General features: G+C 42.5%; 1 protein-coding gene across 1 annotated transcript; it reads left to right on the top strand.

Annotated features, from left to right (window-relative positions):
- Positions 1–3,143: 3,143 nt before the first annotated feature.
- pax3a (paired box 3a) lies at positions 3,144–20,225 on the top strand (the record flags this gene model as incomplete). Its single annotated transcript, XM_083928038.1, has 9 exons — positions 3,144–3,228; positions 3,870–4,105; positions 4,843–4,972; positions 5,191–5,334; positions 14,142–14,341; positions 14,904–15,069; positions 15,198–15,418; positions 18,804–19,067; positions 20,208–20,225. 9 exons carry the CDS (start codon positions 3,144–3,146, stop codon positions 20,223–20,225), a joined length of 1,464 nt encoding a protein of 487 aa, XP_083784164.1.
- Between the last annotated feature and the right edge of the window lie 411 nt (positions 20,226–20,636).

Below are 20,636 nucleotides of genomic sequence, written 5' to 3'. Positions count from 1 at the left end.
CAGAAATCCTCTGTCTTGACATTTACACAAAAATTATAAATGGAAAATATGTTTAACTGAGGCTTTATTTCAACGAATACAGTGAAAAGCAGCAGCTTTATTTAGGATCTCTGTCTGCATAACATGTGGCCAAGAAATAGTACACCATTTCCAAATCTGTGTTTAGAATATTGCAAAGACAGAATTGATAACCGTAGTCTGTGTCACAGCTTCAAGTATAATAAGACCTTTGTGGGCGACTGCAGTATAAACAGACATAATGGCACATTATTGAAAATTCCCTCACAGCAGCATGATTCTCTAAAGACCAACAAAAGTTACGCACATGCTGTTGTACAGTTGACTTATTTCAAAGTCTGAAATAATCAACGAATAATGCAAAACGGTGTACTTTTTCTGCTACAGTTACAGTGTGTCTTTTACAGTAAGGAATGCATGACTGAATTGCAGCTTCTTCGTTCAGCAGTTTACTCATGATCAGCTAATCACTGTGATGCTCTGATAGCATACAAACTATTTTTGATTTGATGGTGTAGTCTTAATCATGAATACTGAGCAGTATTGTAAGTCACTCTTGAGGGAATGTAGATTTTTCCAGTGCTCTTAACAGGCCTTAGTCTACCACAGCCACAGCCAAGATCAAAACTGCCTATGGGTTAATAGGTTATTAGATTAACTTTATCTTTGGAGGACACAAAGCTAATTATTATTCCTTTTTTTCAGTTTTTTTTTTTGTGTGTACACGTTTCAGAAATACAGCCTCGAAAGCCCCTGGCTTATTCTGCACGTATGCCTATATAACCCACTTTTTCTTTTCAGAGCCATTTTGTTCTTTATTTTTGATGCGTTTTGTCCACCACCACCACCACAACAGCGCATTTCTGACTCAGCTTACACCACTAATTGATTTGACACGGTAGATCCAATATCCTTTTCATGATCGTCAAACTTTAGTATGATAACTTTCTTTCCCCCTCCCCATTCCTTCTTTTATGGACATATAATGTTTCCACATGTTCTGTGTCTACAAGACCATTTTCTTTCTACATGAAGTCTTGCAGTAGGTAGTAGCTGTGGGATGCTGCAATGAAAGGGACAGAGAGATGAGTCTATCTTGCTTTAACTTTTGGTCGAATCATAAAACAGGTTATGTCCTATGTCCTATACCCCCCTCCCCCCACACACACACATAAACTTTTTAGCAAACACAAATCTGTCACAACAGTAAAGCACCAAACAGCTGGCTTTGCTTAGTCACACTTTCACATGTATGGTTCCATTCATCCTCAACATGAAGTCAATACAATAATTGTGTCTTCATCGTTGTTCTGTTTGAGGCAGCAAGTATGGACAAATATGATGGTGATCAATTAATGGCCTGCCAGAACGTCAGCTCTGATGATGCATCACTTGGTCTCACAGTCACTCATGGTATGTATACTGAGGGGGCCTCCAAACAGAATCAGCCACTATGGGCTTATTCCTGGGGGAAAAGGGAGAAAAATGTATCGGTCTATTAAACACGCCTAATTATCATAATTATCACAACTCTACAAGCTTCAGAAAAGTCAAATGACCCCTCATGTGGTTCTATGTGTATATAATCGTCCATTTGCACGGATGTGTTACACTGCCGTGTGGCTGAACCACGTGTCCGCGCAGCACCTATTGTTAAATTCGTGGAACTATTAGATGACCGTGCAGAGCTGCTTTGCGTGGGGAGTGGTGGAAAAACAACATAGATCTTCTTCTATGGCCCTGCATCCTCGCCATGTTTCTCTCCTGACCTCTACGGTGGGTGCTGTCTGCCGGAGCGAAAACCGTTTTACATGCTATTGGTGATTTAGAAAACAATTGAACACTACGTCTTCCCAACATTTTTGAATATAATAAGAATAATTGTTTATGTCGATTGTGAACATTTCCCCACATGCTGCTGCCTTTCTGCGCAAAAATGAGTGCGCATATGAGCACCTGAGCTTCACCAAACAGTAATAGGTGCTGAAAACTCTGTTACATGTAATCTACATGCATCACCTCTGCTCTACAATGAAAAATTAGACCGCTGTGAGTCTATTAAACATTTGGCCTACGTCTAACTCAATGCGAATACTATGTAATAATAATAATAATATTAATAATTATAGATACATTTTATATAGCGCCTTTATAGTACTCAAAGACGCTGTTGTCCACAATTTTCAATTCGCCTATTAAATTCAAATTGTTTAAAAAATACATTAAAAATATAAAATAAATAAATATATAAAAAATAACAAAAGCAACAACTTTAAAAACTACAACTGCTATAATAGTTTTGATGAAGTCCAATTAAAAAAAACGTGTGTGTGCGTGTGTTTGTGTGTGTGTGTGTGTACCTGGGAGTCTCATCAATGTATACCTGGTGTATGAACATTTGTATTCAGACAATTTATGTATTCACTACTGAGAAATAAGTTTGTCCGTGTTTTTCACATTTTTCTAACAGTAATGTGTTATGTTTTATACTTTATAATCAACCTGTTCTAGTCATAGCATATAGCCTCGTATCATTAACTTTATTCTACAGTGTCCTATCCACCTTTACAATTTGGAGCAAAATGCATATTTACTCAGAGACAGGGAAATATAATCTCTCATTTCAGGCAGTTATTTCATTGGGTTTTATTCAAAGTTGTGCACTTTGTGAAAAGTTGCATGCGCAAAACCGTGTGACACCACAAACTGACGTGAGGTCAATCCAGACAGAAGGGAGATCCTGCTGTCCAATCACAGAGCTCCTCCAGCCCCTGAACGTCCGGGTCTTTGACCAATCAGAAGGCGCAGCGCGGAGTCAGAGGGGACAGCGTCCACAGATAAAATGCTTGACTTCCATCCATACTCTCAAACCATCCTCGCAGGACTCTTAGCGACCTGAACTTTGATTTAAACTGACCCCGGGCAACTTCAGCCACTGGATACCAACAACAACACCTCTGAGTGGTTCTCTTGTTGAGGCAACCTGTTACTCAAGGGGAAGCAGACTGCGTCGCGTCTGTAGAAGGCGAAACATTACAACTAAGAAAGGGTATTTTTTGTGGGATTAAAAGCGTCAAACGGAGACAGCTTCGTTTCAAGTGTTACCTGACAGAAAGTCAGGAGTCATGACAGCGCTTGCAGGAGGTTTACCGAGAATGATGAGACCGACTCCTCACCAGAACTTCCCGCGGGGAGGATACTCCCTGGAAGGTAAGAGACCACCAGTTGCTGCTCACAATATAGCAAGTAAATCCAACTTTCGGATTACTCCAGCAAAGTTGACTAGCCCGAGTTTTTTACCTGCAAAAAATATTATTTACTTCTCAATGGACCTTGACGTAGGCTATGCTTTATAAAACTGTTAAATATCATTTTACAAAAAGAATAAATAAATAACCCCCGGGATTAAGTCTGTAGGCAGCACCACGCAATGTCTTGTTTTTCAATTATTATTGTCATTATTAAAATGGTATAGCCTATATTTAGGTTGTTTTTTTTAATGTCGTATCAAGTCTCACTGTCACATTAATTGTGCGAGACAGGATTGACAATTGTTAGAAAGTAAATTATTTAGTTTTCTCATGCCAATTGCATCATTATTATATTTATATTTAGGGTAAGTCCATTTTTTGGCTGAATGTATGGGTCTAACGTACAAGATGAAGTGTTATGTGTTTATTTCAACAACTCAGCCTAAGTCCTTAATTTTCCATATTTGATTGCACTTTAAACGTGTCTGTCAGCTCACCTTGTTTCTTTTAACAGTTTTTGAATATCTAAACCAAAGACACACAGTTTAGTCTACAACTTCTGAGTATTGAACTAACTAAAGTTCGCGCACCGCTGTGCAGTCTCCACTCCGTTAGGACAGGGTCGGGTCAACCAGCTCGGTGGTGTCTTCATAAACGGCAGACCTCTCCCTAACCACATCCGCCATAAAATCGTGGAGATGGCCCATCACGGCGTCCGGCCGTGTGTCATCTCCCGTCAGCTGCGCGTGTCCCACGGCTGTGTCTCCAAGATCCTGTGCCGGTACCAGGAGACAGGCTCCATCAGGCCGGGGGCCATCGGAGGCAGCAAGCCAAAGGTGAGAGATACGGCCGGGTAATGTTTAGGTACATTCACGTGCAACTGAAGTGTGGGGCGATTGATCCATAGATATGTAATTTAGTAGTTATTTTAGAAAAGAGATAGGTTGGTATCTGATTTAAATAACAAGGCTTTGCTCTGTAAAATGTCATTATAAAAGCCTACAATTCCCACTGTTAGGATGTGAAACCCATTGGTTACATAATCTATGGTAAAAAAACAAAAACAAAGCTGATTTAAAGTCAATGAGACCTTTGCTAAAATACCTTTTTGGAGATATATTACAACTTGAACAAGTTTGACTCCTTTCCTCTAAGCTAAATGTTTTTGAGTGACTGTCTCACAACTCTGTTCTGCATATCGCTCCAAACTCTTAAATGTGGCAAATAAACATTTTTGTCTCAACTATACTGCACTACAAAGCCAAAGTGCAGTACCACACCTATGATATATCATTTAAAAAAATGGCTGAAAGTTTATTTACTGTCCCGACAAATGAATATTTGGCACATTGATGATGGATTATAGTTTACTAGGTTGCCATTAAATACTTTTTATCCAAATCAATCCTAACCTCCATACTTTCAGGCCCAACATTGTGCAGAAATCATGCGATCAGAGATTTCGAAGTTACTGCACTCGGGCTTTTTAGGGCAGTCTATTGTAAGCCTCGAATCTGCAAAAAAAAAAAGAAAAAGTGACAAACTCTTTTTTTCCTCCTTCCTCTCATCAAAGCAAACAGCCTCTCCAGAGGTGGACAAGAAAATCGAAGAGTACAAGAGAGAAAACCCGGGCATGTTCAGCTGGGAAATCCGGGACAAATTACTGAAAGATGGGATCTGCGACAGGAATAACGTCCCCTCAGGTAGGCGTCCGTTTCGGAGCTGCAATGTGTAAATAAAAAATACCAGTAAGGAAATGAGCTAATTATATTTAACACAACTTTTATAGCATATAAATTAGACACATGTTGTGAAAATGGCCCATCAAACCAAGTTGTATATTGATTTGCAAACATGACATATTTATTTCCTTGTGTTACTTCTATTTAACGAATCTTTACTTCCATCCTTATTTTCTAAGTGAGCGCCATCAGTCGCATCATGCGGTCTAAATTCGGCGGAGCCGGTGATGATGAAGAGGAGGATGATGAAGTTGTGAAGAGAGAGATGGAGGAAAGCGAACCACGGACAAAACACAGCATCGATGGCATCCTGGGAGACAGATGTAAGTGCAGCATTATCATTTTATAAAAAGGAACATATTCGCTGTGTGCTTTACGGTCCAAAAAAGTGGCAACTGAACGAGAATGTCCTGATCTGGTTGTGGATGATTGGTTTTTGATCGGAGGCATCAGTTAACAGAAAACTTTAATCATAATAATACCAGTAAAACATAATAAACACAATGGCAGAGCACTAATTTAAAGGGCATTTATATGTAATTATCCCAGAGAAATTACCCCGTCAACTGTTTCAGTTAACCTGCACAGAAAAGTGAAATGCATTAAAACTCCAGGTGTTTACGCATGCGTTTAGACATAGGAGATTTAACAAATATGCAGAGTTTTTTTTTTTTTAAAGTAGCTAATCAAACATTTGTCTAACTTCCAAGCCTGAGATACTTTTATACACACAATCGGACACTTGAGGATGAACTTCAGGGGACAAAGCAGGGAGAGTCCATTGAGTCTCACACCTCAGTTTGACGAGCACAAAAGCCAAACTCCAGTGAGCGGCTCAGTGGTGTACAAAAAGACGCCAGGGCCTTTCAAAATGGGGAAAGAAAGGGAGAAAAAACTGCGCTGACAAAAGGCCGGGAGAAGACATTATGAACCCGCAATGAGCGATGAATTATTCAGGGACACCAATAGGCCCGGTGCGACCTGCTTTATAGACTGCTCAAAAAGTGGCAAATTCGGGGGCTTTTTCCCACTTGTCATTCAATAAAAATACGGGGAAAACAGCTCCGACTGAAGGCAAACACCTGTTGATTTACGACCTGTTGGGGTCTGAGGAGTGTTGCCGCAAAATGAAAGGTTGCTGTTGGAGACATAATGCGGACTATAGTTAATTATTGATGACTAGACTTCTAGAAACAGTGATAGTGTTTTGGCAACATCATGGAATGGCGCGCAGATTTATTTCCTTTATTCGTTTGTTTGAATTTGCCTGTATTGTCAAATTTGAAGCTATGATAACTTACCAGAAAAATAAACATGTAGTAAACGGCAACTTATGTCAGTTTGGCAGCTCACATGAGGCTAGTGTTTTTTTTTTTTTTTATTGGTTTTTTTTGCCTGCACTGTGTTAAATTCACGTCAGGCCTTTGCGTTATCAAATTGAACGGTGGCGTTACTTTTGCGCACGGAGCTTTTGTCAGTCTTTGCGCAGTGAGCGTGACGCCTTCAGCCAGAGCGAAGGGAAACCCTTCTCTCCACTAGATTAAATCCAAACCTTTTATTTCTCTCCACTTTCATCTCAAGAAAAAGTCCGCCCCTTTCCTTTCCGCCTAGGGCGCACACATTCATGCAATATCTGTGGGCACGTCCCTCTCCCTCTTCAAGGCGAGGCACATCTCCAATACTGATCAGGCACTTCTCTAAATTTTAAAACTCATTACTGCGAAAAAAAGTAAATAAATAATACGATCGATCCATCAATTAGGATGCACTTGGCTTCTTAAAGTAATTTGATTTGTCCCTTTGTTGATCACTGTCTTTAAAATGTTTTTATTTGTATAATAAGTGCTTCATACAACTCTCAGAAAACTGAGAAAAAAATATTTATGTTGATGTTTATATTTCACCTTATACATACTTTAATGCTAGTATGATTTTTTTTGGAAAGAAAACAAATAACATTAGCTCTTTTATATCAAATAGGTGACATCCTACATGCAAACAGCTCTGAGGCTTTCCCCCATTGATATACAGAACAGCACTATTTCATTCTTGTGTCTCTTTGTGGAAGTAGTTGTTGTTTTTCTCTTTTATAGCTCTTCATTAGAATGTGAAAAGGGTGGTTTGGGGACTGAGAGAGTGTCTTCTGGCCAAATATTGATTAAGTAGGTGTTTGCAGAGGCTATTGTTGTGGCAGAGAGAGGCCTGTTGCTCTCTGCCCCTTTCTCCTCTACCACTATTGTTGGCTCTCCTTAAGTGCTAAGATCAAAGCTGACTCATTTAGATTTATTTGTCTGGGAAAAGAACTGCTAAGGTTTTTGGGATAAAGTGTACTGTGCAGCCCCAGGTCTGCATGGCATAAACAAGTGACTGCGTCATTGTGGGAAAAGGATGTTTTGCTGTGATGAGTCTGATGCTAAGTTGTTTCCTTTAACTGTTGAGTTATGGAGGAATCATTTACTCCAGTGTCGAGAATTTAAACAGCATGCATGGTTGAGCTGCAGCTTGAGAAGAATCATTTGTGCCATGTATCGTTTCCCATAAAGCAGGAATATACCCATATCAGTGTATCTCTGGTATGTCATTTTAATTGGAAGATTAAATAATGCAACAGTGCCAAGAATTTGTTTCGCCATGAGTGGCATTGAATTAATAGATAGCATCCTTTCCTCTATTTATTACTGTTAGCACTTTAGCCTCATTTAACTAATTAAAGTAACCAAAGTCATGAAAGAGGAGTAACCACTCTTGCAGGATCCATTTATGGCAGTGGGGGTGAAAGGGAGAAAGAAGCAGAAGAAAAAGAAAGCTCAGAAATACAAACAGTCAAAGGGATAACTTTTCTTTAAAGGGAATCCTGCGGTGCCAAATTGAATGAGCCCAGTTCTTTCAAATCTGCCATGGTGAACGCAGTCAACATGTAATAATTGGTTTCATTGAGGTGCATTCCAACAATCTGCTGCCATTCTCCTGCCTCTATTGTCCGGAGGCAGGCAAATAGCCAGAGGGACAGGAGGAATCAAGTGCTGACAAAACATGAAAGATTTAGCTGCTTTTGTCAAAGGAGCTGAGTAGGACTTTGTTTGTGTAAATAAACTGGGTAACTGGCTCCCCGCGACTTTGGCATAGAAAAATTTAGAGAGTAAGGAGAGCAGAAAGATCATATTTGTGTTTACCATATTTTAAAACGAGTTTTGTATAAATTTCTGAAGGAGAAAATGACAACGGTGGCAAACTTCCACATGCAGCTGCCATCTCATCCAATTTTAAAGTTTCATAGCTTATGTTCTTGTGAGACTTCTAAGAATATAAACAGATACATTTCTCTTACATGTGAGGAGCAAAAGCAACTGAGCAGTACGGCAATAATCCACATCTGTAAACGCGGCGATATATGTTGAATTTCTACAACTTGTGTCTTTGTTGGGGTCCTTGCATTTCCATGGTGAATGAGTTAAAGATTGGAGGTTTAGTGGAGATAGAAGGCCTTAGTGCAACCAGAGGAATGTCTGCTACCGCCACATTTCCATTTTCCTCTCGGGGCTGGATAATAGACAATTTTATATGTGGGCCTCACTGTGTTTTCCTGTGATAATAGTGCTTATAATGCTAGTTTAACCCAGTGGACTGTTGTATACATATATATATATATTCAGTATATCTTCTGTTTAGAGGACTACATAAATAGATAGATAGATAGACAGTTCACATCACCTAGACTGCCCCCCTTCTCAAGTATAAATACTCAACACTTCTACGTTCTATGTTGTCACGACACAAGGCTCCCTCTTTTTCAAAAAAGAAAGAAAAAATCCACACTGGCTGATCTGCAACTGAATGCAGACTATGCTTCATTAAAGCCTCTTTCTCTGTTGGCACCCACATTGTGATCCTCCAATATTAATTCAAAGGACAATTAATGAATGCAGGCCAACTTTGAAGTAATGGGCCGGGGTCCTGCCCTGAGCCGGCCCCTCGGCGCTGATGTACTCTCCGCATTCTCCCCACTAACCCAAGAGACACTGTGAAGTGACTGAAAGAGAAGCAGTGAGCAATGGAAGGTCAAGGAGAGGAGCCCCAGTAGAAAAAGAGCTCTCTATTTCCTTGGAAGTATTAGCCAAGCAAAACTCTGTGATGGGGAGGATAAAGGAGTGTGAAGAGAAAAGGGTCGGGGGCGAGGGGACTCTGCAAAGAGGAACACAATGGGATAGTTAATTGAGTAAAGCCAGACAGCGTTGTCAATCACTTAACTTTGTTTAGCCTCAGTTTTTGTGGAGCTGTTTCGTCCAGCACATTGCACATTATGGACACGCCAGCACAACTCTGTGGCTGTTTTGATTAATGTATTTTTTCCTCTCTGAACAAAGAAATCCAATAAAAACAAACAAAAATAGGACATAAGCTTTAATTTTTTTTGAAAATATACACAGCATTTATTTACTAAATTTGTCCAAACAAAGGCATTAAAAAGACAAAAGTAAAACAATTGTAGCTCCAAAGCTCATAAAAACGAGTGAGTGTTTGCAGGGAAAAAAAGAGTGGAATGTGATGATGTCTTCTCCCTGAGTGTGTGAAGTTTTGTTGCAGGGTCAGTGGTGAGGCCGTCTTCACTGCAGAGCTGTGCAGTAGCTGTGAAAAGGTCAGGGGCTAACTTAGGGTCACTTGACTGTTAAAACTATCAGGCCCCAGGAAGAGGAGGTTACAATAATGTTTGGGAAAAGATGACAATTGACAGACTCCCTCAAATCAGATCAGTGAATCAGTGTTATAGTAACCTGCCCGTTGAGATGCATAGGCTCTGATCTGCTATGTGAATTCATGTACAGGTTTTGCTGTTTGATGAGAGTATGCTGGTTATTCTGAGCAAGGTGATTGGTGTGGTTGTCTGTCTGACCTAAACAAGGTTGGGTTGAGGTGTATCTCCGTTTGACTGGAACGTGCGGCAGACTGGCCTGTTGCTTTGTCTCTGCGTGGGTTCTGTGCCATTGCTTTGTCCATGCCACGAGGTTGGAAATGCCACCGTGAAACCGTCACCTAACTGCACCACGGTGGAACTAAATAATAACCACCGCACGCTGGGCACACATAATGGCCATGAAGGGCCATTTGTGGCTTTTTGTCACCTCACCAATATTAGACAGAGATACATCTTTCAAAGTCATATCGCCAGCTCTTTCATTGTCCGTTAAGAGCCAACCTCCTGCGCTTATTTACTTCATTTTTCTGTCCATCACATCATCATCTTCCTCTCTCTTTCTCTCTATCGCCCCCACCCCCCCACTTTTCCCAGGCAGCTGCTGGATCCTGGGGGCTCTTTAGCAAGTCAAGTGAGCAGCCCACTCACTCCCATTTTTCCCTTAACTGTTAACCCCAGCTGAGCCCATAAGCTGTCAGTTAACCATTCTTTTCCTCCAGTGCATCTGCTCGCTCTGGCTCGATGTGGCATGCCACTATTTTATTCAGTGGCCCACTCGCTCTATGCTCTGTGGCCTGAAAGGGCCAGATCTACTTCCCTGGGCAAATAACTAGTTCATTTGTCTCTTCTGCCCTTTGTTTTGTGTTACGAACACATGTCACCAGCTCAATTACCTTCTCTATTAACAGCCCCTGGAGGAAGGGCTTGCCAGCCCCTATCAAGACAAGGCTATAAACTGCTCCATATGCTCCGCTTCTCTCTTCATCCTCTTGCCTTTCCTTCCCTTCCTTTCATTTCTTTCTCTCTTCTCATAATATCTTGCTTATTTTTGTTCTTTTTAAAACCCCTTTTGATTCTCTTCACACTTTCTGTCACTCCTTCCGACCTCATGTATTTTTTTGCCATTTCAAGATACATTTGTGAATTTGTGCGCACTTATATAGATGTGTGCATCTGTGCACGTCTCTTCATATTAACATCTTTGAACGGATGGGAGGGGGTGAATGCTTGGCAAAGCGAGTCCTGGCTAATGTAGACCACGGAGTAAACAAGAGCAGTCTTTATTCTCTCAGTTGGAATCCTTACTTGTTTTTTTTGGCCTGTTAGAGGCACTACTGCTGCAGGTGAAGCTAATGGAACTGGACGTTCCTCAAGTTCACATCTGTGACCTTCTGGAGTTTATCTTCCCTGCCTGTCAAGTCTCCTCTCTTGATCAATAAATGATTTTGTTTACCTTGAGTGGTTGGTCCATGGTGGTTGGTCTTTCGTGCTGATCTTTGATTGTGAGTACTATCTGTTTGCACATATACATGGAAATGCACATGTTTAATTTGATTTAAGAGTCTCTGATCAGAGAAAGGAACCTGTTGAATTCACTTGTTGAATACTCCACTGAACTGTGCTATAAAATCAAAACTATGTTACATAAATCATCAACACTCACCCTGCTATCTAAACTGGCTTGTTATTAGTTTATTAATCCACATCTTACTTTGTTTGGAACTTCTGATATATGGATAACGCCTCAGCAGCCCCAATTTCCGCTTGAGGGATAATAATTTATCTTTTTTTAAGATTCTTGTCAGGGCCACAGCCAAACTGTGAGCGGCCATGGAGAATTTTCAGCTCCCTAGTGCTTTAGCTGCAGCGTAAAATTTGATTTGGGTGTTTAAGTAAGGAGGTCGAGGCCTCCCTTTGTGTGTTTTAGTATCCTCTTCTGCGGTTTGTCGCAGGGAATGTGTGGGAACAACCCTCTCTGAGTCCGCTTCTGCATCAGCGTGCCTTAAAATCGATCCACAGCAGCGTAAGAGTCTTGTTTGAAGATGTCAAAGATGTGGATGCAGCGACGGGTGAGCACACAGAAAGAGGGGAGTGAAGTGAATGGGTGAGATGGAAGAGACAGGTCCGCTTTTTTTTTTGAATGACCAGCACTCCCATTCTCCTTAGCTTGGCAGCCCACACCCCTTCCCCAGCATCTTCTTCAGGTGCCTTCAGCCTCCCATCTCCTCTCCTCTCCATGTCAACCTCTTCAACTCCCCCATCCCCCAGCTCTGTGCCCCTCAGGCCGTGGAGGGAGGGGATGAAGCGGTGCTCCCCTGCTGTGCCCCTGCACAGCCCCCAGTGGCCCTTCTCTGGACCCCTTTGTGCCCCCCCTTCTCCCTCCCACCCTTCATTCCCCCACTCAGCCCCTGGCCTTACAGCCCCCCCCGCACTCCCCTGCTGGGCAGGTGACAGACCCCTGAATGCAGGCCCGGGCGTCCCTGATGGCTCCTACAGATGGAGCGTGGTAATCGGTCCAACAGAGGCCTGCCACAGGCTTTTCCCTGCTAAGATACAAAGGCTTGGCCTCATCACTTCGAAAAAAAAAAAGACAGAGAGGAAGAGAGCAAAAGAGAAAGTGCAAGCCAGAGGATGACAAAAGCAACAATGTCATTTGCCATTAAGGGAGAGTCTGTGACGGAGTGTTTTCTCTGTAGTTACTAATAATAAAAACAGGGAGGGGAAAAGAAGAGCGAAGACAGGAATAAATAGGAGGAGAGGTCCACCCCCACCCTGCAGTTAACATGAGTTACAGTGCCAATGGGGAGCTTTCTCCTCTGAGGAGTTTTATGAGCTCTCTTTCCCTCCCTCAGGAATCTTTTCGTTTCTGCGCTGTCATTGGTTCTCTGTCTTTTTCTTTCTTTCTCTGTTCCTCTGTCATTAAAATGGTAATGACATTGCATGTTACTTTGCTCGCTGTTTCTTGTAGTTTTCTTCCTTTAGTGTTGTTTACGTGCTGATTAGTGGAAGTTTCACTTTCTAATCCAAACAATATTGATGTTTAAAAATGTGCTCATAGGAAAAGTATCAAATTTTCATACTGTGTGGCCTTCTCCTTACGCGTGTTTTACTATAATATTTGCTAGCTGGTCTCAGGCCACATCCTTACCTAAACAAACCACATCCCAAGCTCACAGTGCATGTTCCAGGAGTATCTAAGCATCCAGCCAATCCTCTGTGAGACTGTATGCCACCGTGGCGCCCTTGGTTCAAATGTAATAAAGAGCTCTTCTCAGCATCAGAATCTTGTGTGCTGGCGGCCCGGAGCATAGCAGCATTCCCAGGGAGCAAATCCATGTGTAATGCCTGGTCAGACACACACTGGCAACCAGCACAAACATTTCCTGCTTGGCTCCAGAGACTCCAGAGGCAAGGGGAGATCCCTGCTACCCCCCTCCATGTCTGAGTTGGCACTTTTTAATTAAAGCTTTAAATCTGGAGGGCAGAGAGGGAATGAGCAGTCTGGGGAAACAGACAAGCTTCAGTCCTCTGCTGAAGCCTTTCTGTTGCTTACACCTGTCTCTCTGCTTTTGAGTCTCTTATTTTTTTTTCTCTCAGCTTAGGTGTTGGAAGCATAGTGTCGAAAAGGTGCAGTGAACCTTCCACGTGAGGTTTAAGAGGTCCTTCTTGGGTGGATTTGGGAGTGGATTCCAACTCTTTCTGTCTTGTGTCCATCTGTGTTTGACATATTGTCATAGACTGCGTTCATTGAGTGAAAGCCCATAGCCGAGACGCAGCAGATGCATGTTTGTGAGTGTGCATATGACTGAGAAAGAGATGGGGGATTGTAGACATGTAATGGCGGACAATGGCAGGCTGTCACGCTAGTTTGTGGAGCCTAATCATTATTTAATAGATGGGTAACCTCCCCCCGAAAGCCAGCAATAGTCCTCTGTCTCGAGTCTCAAGCCTTCATTGATTCCCTTCTTCTGCTGAATTAGATCCCAATGGCTGTCTCCCAGTTACCCATACGCTCTCTCCTTCCCTCAACTGAACAAACAGATTAAGAAGCACCTGCAAAAGGCTGCCTACTTTACTATGGAACCCTATCGGCATAGCGCACAGCATGGCTAAGACTGTGAGAGACACGGTGTCCCAGGGCATAGAAGCCCCAGAGGGATCTAGTCTTCTTTAATCCATGTTCAAGCAGCCTCTGGCTTTTGATCCCCTTAGGAACCACTGAGGAGTTTAAGGGAGGACACAATTTAAATGTGCTCTGTTCCCTGTGTAGTACTCATCATAATATATATATATATATATATATATATATATATATATATATATATATATATATATATATATATATTTATTTATATTTATACACTCAGAGATTTAGTGTGTATCAGCTTGATTCAACTGAATGTTGATGTAACAGTCTCCCCTTTTTTGCAATTCCAGCCAGTCACTCAGACGAGGGCTCCGATGTGGACTCAGAGCCAGGCCTGCCTCTGAAGAGGAAGCAGCGTCGCAGTCGGACCACTTTCACAGCGGAGCAGCTGGAGGAGCTAGAGAGGGCCTTCGAACGCACGCACTACCCCGACATCTACACACGGGAGGAGTTGGCCCAGCGGGCCAAATTGACAGAGGCTCGAGTTCAGGTTAGATTCTTGCAATGATGCACTATTCAACCTCAAAATCCCTGAGACCCAATCTTGACAGCAGAGACATGTGCGGATCTTTTGATGGATATGTGTCTTGGGGCGTTAACTTGCCTTGGATGTTGCCACACATTACTTACAGCCATTAGACATGTGCCCCCTGCCTCCCAACACCCTTCTCCACATACAGATACAAAGCACCCATTGTGTTTGAAGACAGCTTACTATTTTTGTCAGTCTCTCTACAAAACGAGCTATATAAAGATCCCAAAATAGATGCCTGATTTAGATAGTGTGCTATTATAGACTTTAACAGCTGTTACCCTTTGAACCCACTGACTTGCTGTAGCACACAAAGATATAATGTCTGTGGTTTCACTTTATGCTCCAGATGTTAGGATCGCTATCAGTTCAGCTCCTTGTAATAGGACAGAGAGACCTTGCACACAAGCACATACATTCACAAGCATCAACCACTTACTTGTATTGGACAAGTCGACTAATTCTTTTGGATAAACACATAAATTAACCTGAAACATTCTTGTCTCTGTTCTTCTCGCAGGTGTGGTTCAGCAACAGAAGAGCCCGGTGGAGGAAGCAAGCAGGAGCAAATCAACTGATGGCGTTTAACCACCTCATCCCCGGGGGTTTCCCTCCGTCAGCTATGTCCGGCCTGCAGCCCTATCAGCTGTCCGACAGCCCCTACACTCCCACATCTATAGCTCAAGGTGGGTTCAGCTGAACACACCTAAGCATACTTGTAACTGTATGCTTTAAAATGTGTTTGCACACACAGTCTGGACTTATTTTATAACAGCAGAATGGGATTTTAAGTAGAATGTCTTATTCTCTGCAGCATCCGACCAGCCCAGTACAGTCCACCGACCACAGCCACTGCCCCCCACCTCGGTGCACCAGAGTGGGCTCGGCTCGTCAGCAGGCTCCCAGGATGGAAGCTCTGCGTACTGCCTGTCATCTGGACGTCACAGCTTCTCAGGATACTCGGACAGCTTTGTGGCCCAGACAGGACACGCCAACACTGTCAACCCCACCATCGGCAACAGCCTCTCACCACAGGTTGGTCTCTACATTCATTATTAAAGACAGAAATACTTAGAGAAGTAAGTACACACAAACCTAAAAATATCTGGTTAGTGCTTACATGCACATTTTATCCACATATATTCTGTCTAAAACACAAACCCATAGCCACACACATATTCTATGGTCCACTAATAGTTCTTCATGGCATTTATGTGATGCACCATATGGAGAGATAATGATACACACAAACGCACACTGCGTGCGACCTAGGAGGTGTCATTGCAGTGACATTGATGAAAACCTTGTTAGGCTAAGAAACACGGTAGCTTTTCATTTTTGTTTATTCTGATGGGTTGTTTGATGAATTTAAAATGTGGCATATGTCAGTCTTTGGGGAGGGAAATGGACCAGACATGAGGAAGGATGTACGGATGTCGGAAGATGACACAAATCAAAACTGAAAAGACAATTATGGTCGATTACACAGTCATCAGTGTCCATCAGTGGCTCCCTACCAGCCCAGAAGATGGACTAACAGGCGGAAAACGAGCTTTTAACCGCCACAAAGGGTGGCCGGCCCACATGCAATGCATGCTGGGTACTAATTCCCATGAGAGAGATTCTCAGACTCCTGTCAGGCACAGATAAAAAACTGCCTCGGGCAGGTTTGTTACAATGCGAATGCCTGAGGATGTATATATATTGAATATCTTTGTTGTGGCTGCCAGGGTGCACGGTCAGAAAGTGGTAGGTGGCACCATTGTGGCTGAAAGTATAATTGACTGCTTTGATATATGAGCTCTAGTTATGGACTAGAATTTGTTGTTTTCTCCTCAAGAACTAGCCATATTTACTTTTAAATCATTACTCCTTGGGGATTTTTATTTTCCTTAGACAGATAAAAGTATAGAAAGACAGGGGAGAGCAAAGATGACATGAGGAAAACTGCAAGCGTCAGTGCTTGATGGACTAAACTTAGCCAACTGAGCTAACTGGTAATTTGTTGAAACATAACTGGTGCGTAAACCTGCTCGTAGCTGCCTTCCTGTAACTGAGCGCATGGCCGTGCCGTGAGTTCACACATCCACAGGGTCACGAGTGACTTAAACTCCAATAAAGAGGCCAAAGGTGCTGTGGCCTCATGGATGGTTTCAGCATTAACCTCAGTGGGCAGCTCTGTACAGAATGGACAGCTCATCTTGCGTAGGGACGGCGGCAGGCCTGGAATGTTTTCTCAGTCTGGAATTGCAATCACAGAATGTTCCAGTGTCTTAATTGATTGGAATGAAGTAATCTATCCCCTCGTAACAAAGTGTGTAATTTATGCAAATGACTCACTTTGTTGGCTAATTTGTTTTAATTCATGTATTCATTGCAGCTGTTTGAATATATATTGCGATACAGTTTTCTCTATTTCGGACGAGGATAGAATTAAGTCCCTGATTTTAACTTAATAAGAGGGAGGGAATGAGAATTGATTAAATTCTATGACATTGATAGTTAATACATGAAGACCTCTGCACTTAGAAAACTTTACAGCTTCAGTTTTTCTCAAAAAGCTACACAGCTTGGTCTATTTTATGTTAAATCCTCCCTGGAATTATACGGTGATCTGAACACAAAATCTGACTATAAAAACTACTTTACCCTATCTATGAGTGTATCCATCAGGAGATTCAGAGGTTCAGTTAACTCCAGATATGGTCACATTAGAGCACCATGGAGTTTTGATATGGATAAGGTTGAATTTAGATAGCTGATATTGTTGTCAGAGCAGTTAGCTCTGTATTTGGAGCTTGAGTCAGGCCGGTGGTTTCCCTGTGGTGAGGGGTCTCTGGCGTCTCTTCGCTGATCTAGTGCATACCAAAGGAACCCTTTCTCACCAAGCAAGCGAGCGGCCGGGATTTGCACCCCCCTGAGACCTAATCCCCGGAACAACCTCAAAACAGACACCATTGGGAACTGCTGCCGTTTCAGTTGCAGACAGGGCGCATGAACACAGGAGCATGTAGATAGACACAGACCCTCTGACACAGGCATGTACCCGCATACCACGCATGTATGTGTGATGTGTTTTGAGATATGGCTAAACATCACTTGATAACCAGGAAAACTTGTGTTTTTTTAAGAAACAATATATAATCTTCTGATAGGAAAGGAAACATTTAACTGTTTTAAAGCAGCATGGATATTTTGGGGAGAAAGAACATCATACATACTTAGCAGTAGGAGAAATAATGGTTTGGTGGTAGTTGGCCGTATTGATGTGTTTGTCAGATGTTTGAGGTCAAATCACTCGGACAGATCAACTATAAATTACTTACATTAAAGACACCTGAGGTTTCCTCAGCATGTGTGTATGTATGTGTGCCAGCTGGCTATCAGCTGGGAAAGCCATGTTTTAACATTACTCATAATTACTTATTCTATGCCTCATTGTTTTCAGTTAACTTTTCTCTACAGGTCATTTTAAGTGTATTGGGGTTTGTTTGTTTTTTATGCTCGGCTTTAATTCTATTTTCTCCTACATGGACTTTAACTCTTTCCCCAGTAACTCACGTTCACTCTTTAACTTTTTTACTTTTGTCTTCACATTTTAGACATTTTTGTGACTTCGCTTCTCACGCAAACCTTTGTGCAGCTGTTCACAGTGTATCATGATACCCCTACACCCCTGACATCAGAGCAAAAAAAATGCTTATATTACACATGACGCGCACAAGCACACACACACACACACACACACACACACACACACACACACACACACACACACACACACACACATACACACATACACACAACTACTGTTAAATACACAGTTCTACAAGTAGAAAAGGTATCTCTCACATACAAACGCACCCGACTCCCCGTTCCCATGTACCCTTTGGCCTTTTCACCCTGGCCTCACAAGGACATGGTGATTCGAGGGCTTCAAGAGAAAGTAAGAGGGACATCAGTGGACACATACAAATCTTTTTGGATTCTGTTTAAAATACATCACATTCTCAGAAATGTATTGTTTTAATATTTTTCTTATTTTATGATAAGCAAAAGTCTTCCACTCTTCATTTCTTTCCTATCAATTCAATTTTCAACACAATAATAAAATACCCTCAACATCCATAAATGTGACAGAAACCACTAGTGGGCTAAACAATTGAACTTTTTATCCACGATCAGCTCCCTAATCAGTCAAACAGAGTAAAGGGAAACCACATGTGTGAGGAAAGTCAGTAATTACGTATTTCTGACAATTAACAAGGCGACCACCTTCCACACTTCAGGCCACTTGAGTGGAGTGGAAAAGTAGATTGAATGGTGTAAGGAAAAACATATTTTTGATTATTATGAAATAAAGTGTTACTCATTATCTTTGTGATTTTCTATTCTAATCACCCAGTTGTTCTCCCCTCAGGTAATGGGCCTATTGAACCCAGGTGGAGTACCACATCAGTCCCAGAGTGACTTTGCACTCTCCCCCCTGACTGGAGGCTTGGAGCCGAACGGAGGCATGGCTGCGAGCTGTCATGGCTCCCAGCGCCTGGAGGCTCTGCCAGGCCTGACCAGTATGCCCACCCTGCCTAGCACCCAATCTTACTGCCCACCTTCCTACACCTCCCCAGCCTATGCCATGGACCACCATCCATCCTACCAGTATGGACAGTACAGTCAGAGCAAGGTATGCTGGAAATACACTTAATTCTTATGTTTACTTGACTGCTGTTTTTATATTGATTTAGTGGTGTTTATAGACTTTAATTTCTATATTTGAATTGAAATTATCTATAATTAATATAGGCTATGTCCCTCTATAACCTTTGCTCTGCCTATGTGATTTAGTTTATATTTTCTAACTCACAATCCAAGTTAATTGCGCAGACCGCTCTGATGAGCGAGCTTCTCAAATCACCCAGCGCTGTGCTGAAATTACATGTATGTTAGAGAGAGCACTAGTGGCCAGGTTACCTCAGTTTACATTACCATCACCCTATGATCCACAAGGCCTGATGCGGAGGCATGTCCGGGTCTTATCCCAACACACACATTTCCACTCAATATCCTTTCATGACCCCGTATGATGAGCTTGCCCATCAAACCCTCAGTGTAGCACACCTAGCCATGTAATGACCTCTGTGTAACATAGATAGCCCCCCAAATGAAAGGAGCCACTTCCCAAAGCGTGTTTGACAGGAGGGAGGGGAGAGTGCAGTGTTTTCCTGGGGCTGATCTAAGGTACACTACCACATGTTGACCGGCCCATCAGTGGCAACATCTTGATGTCATTAATTTAGCCAGTCCTCAGAGAGACCCACATGTAGCTTTTGGGGGTTTGGGGAAATGTGTATCTATGTGAGCACAGGCGTTTGTGTGTATGTGTGTGTACGAGGTGGGTAAGGGGCTCTTTAACAGGGGGCGATTATGGCCCTTGGCAGGCCAGGATTAGAACCATGTGTCCCACTGGAGGTCAGATTTAGAGTTGTTATTGATCAGTGGAGCAGAGCCACAGATTCAGGCTAAGGCTCAGTCTCAGGCTAGTTTTACCAACCACATTAGGTTCAAAGAATTTCTGAGAAGATTCCCAAAGCTCTTCACCTGTTTTTAGAGTTTTATGATTTAACCTAGGACCCCAGTTTCTATTCTCCCTTGCTCTCATGTGCTCTTACACTCCTCCTTCTTCTTTCACAGTCATTCCTGTCAACATCACACCTCACATTGACTTCACAGTTCCAACTTTTTGCCTTTTCAACCATCAGTGGGGTTTTAACCAGTTAAAATTGAATTAAAAAAACCTCTTTCTTTCTGTTCTTGTTCTCCTCAGGTGCCTTTCATTATATGAAGCCCTCAACGTGGCCTAAACAGGAGGCTTCCCGGGCCATTCTGACATTCATCGCCAGAGAACACCCCCACCCGATGCCTTTGCCAAACCTCCTCAGCCCCGAGGACAACGAGAGACAGAGAGAGAGAGCGGTTTGGGTGGGGGGAAGGAGTTGAGGTGTTCCTTCTGCAAGGAAACCAGTTCAGATGGAGGTGTAGTGATGGCTATGGAGGGGGTCGACTGGAATAATAAGGACCAAAGGCGCAGCCTCTCCCGTTACCTGGCAATCGCTTTGCTTATGTGTCACATCATGTCACGCTCCAAGGACCAAACACGCTTTGCTGTCCATGCTTAAAGAGGCAAAGAAGAGAGGGGGGTGGGGAAAGGGAGTAAATACATTCAAGATTCCATATTTGATTTCTGTAATAAGTG

This window comes from Echiichthys vipera (assembly GCF_963691815.1).
Source record: "Echiichthys vipera genome assembly, chromosome: 15".
Taxonomy (NCBI): Eukaryota; Metazoa; Chordata; class Actinopteri; order Perciformes; family Trachinidae; genus Echiichthys; species Echiichthys vipera.
The sequence above is the reverse complement of the archived record's forward strand: the minus strand, read 5'-3'. Positions and strand labels throughout refer to the sequence as shown.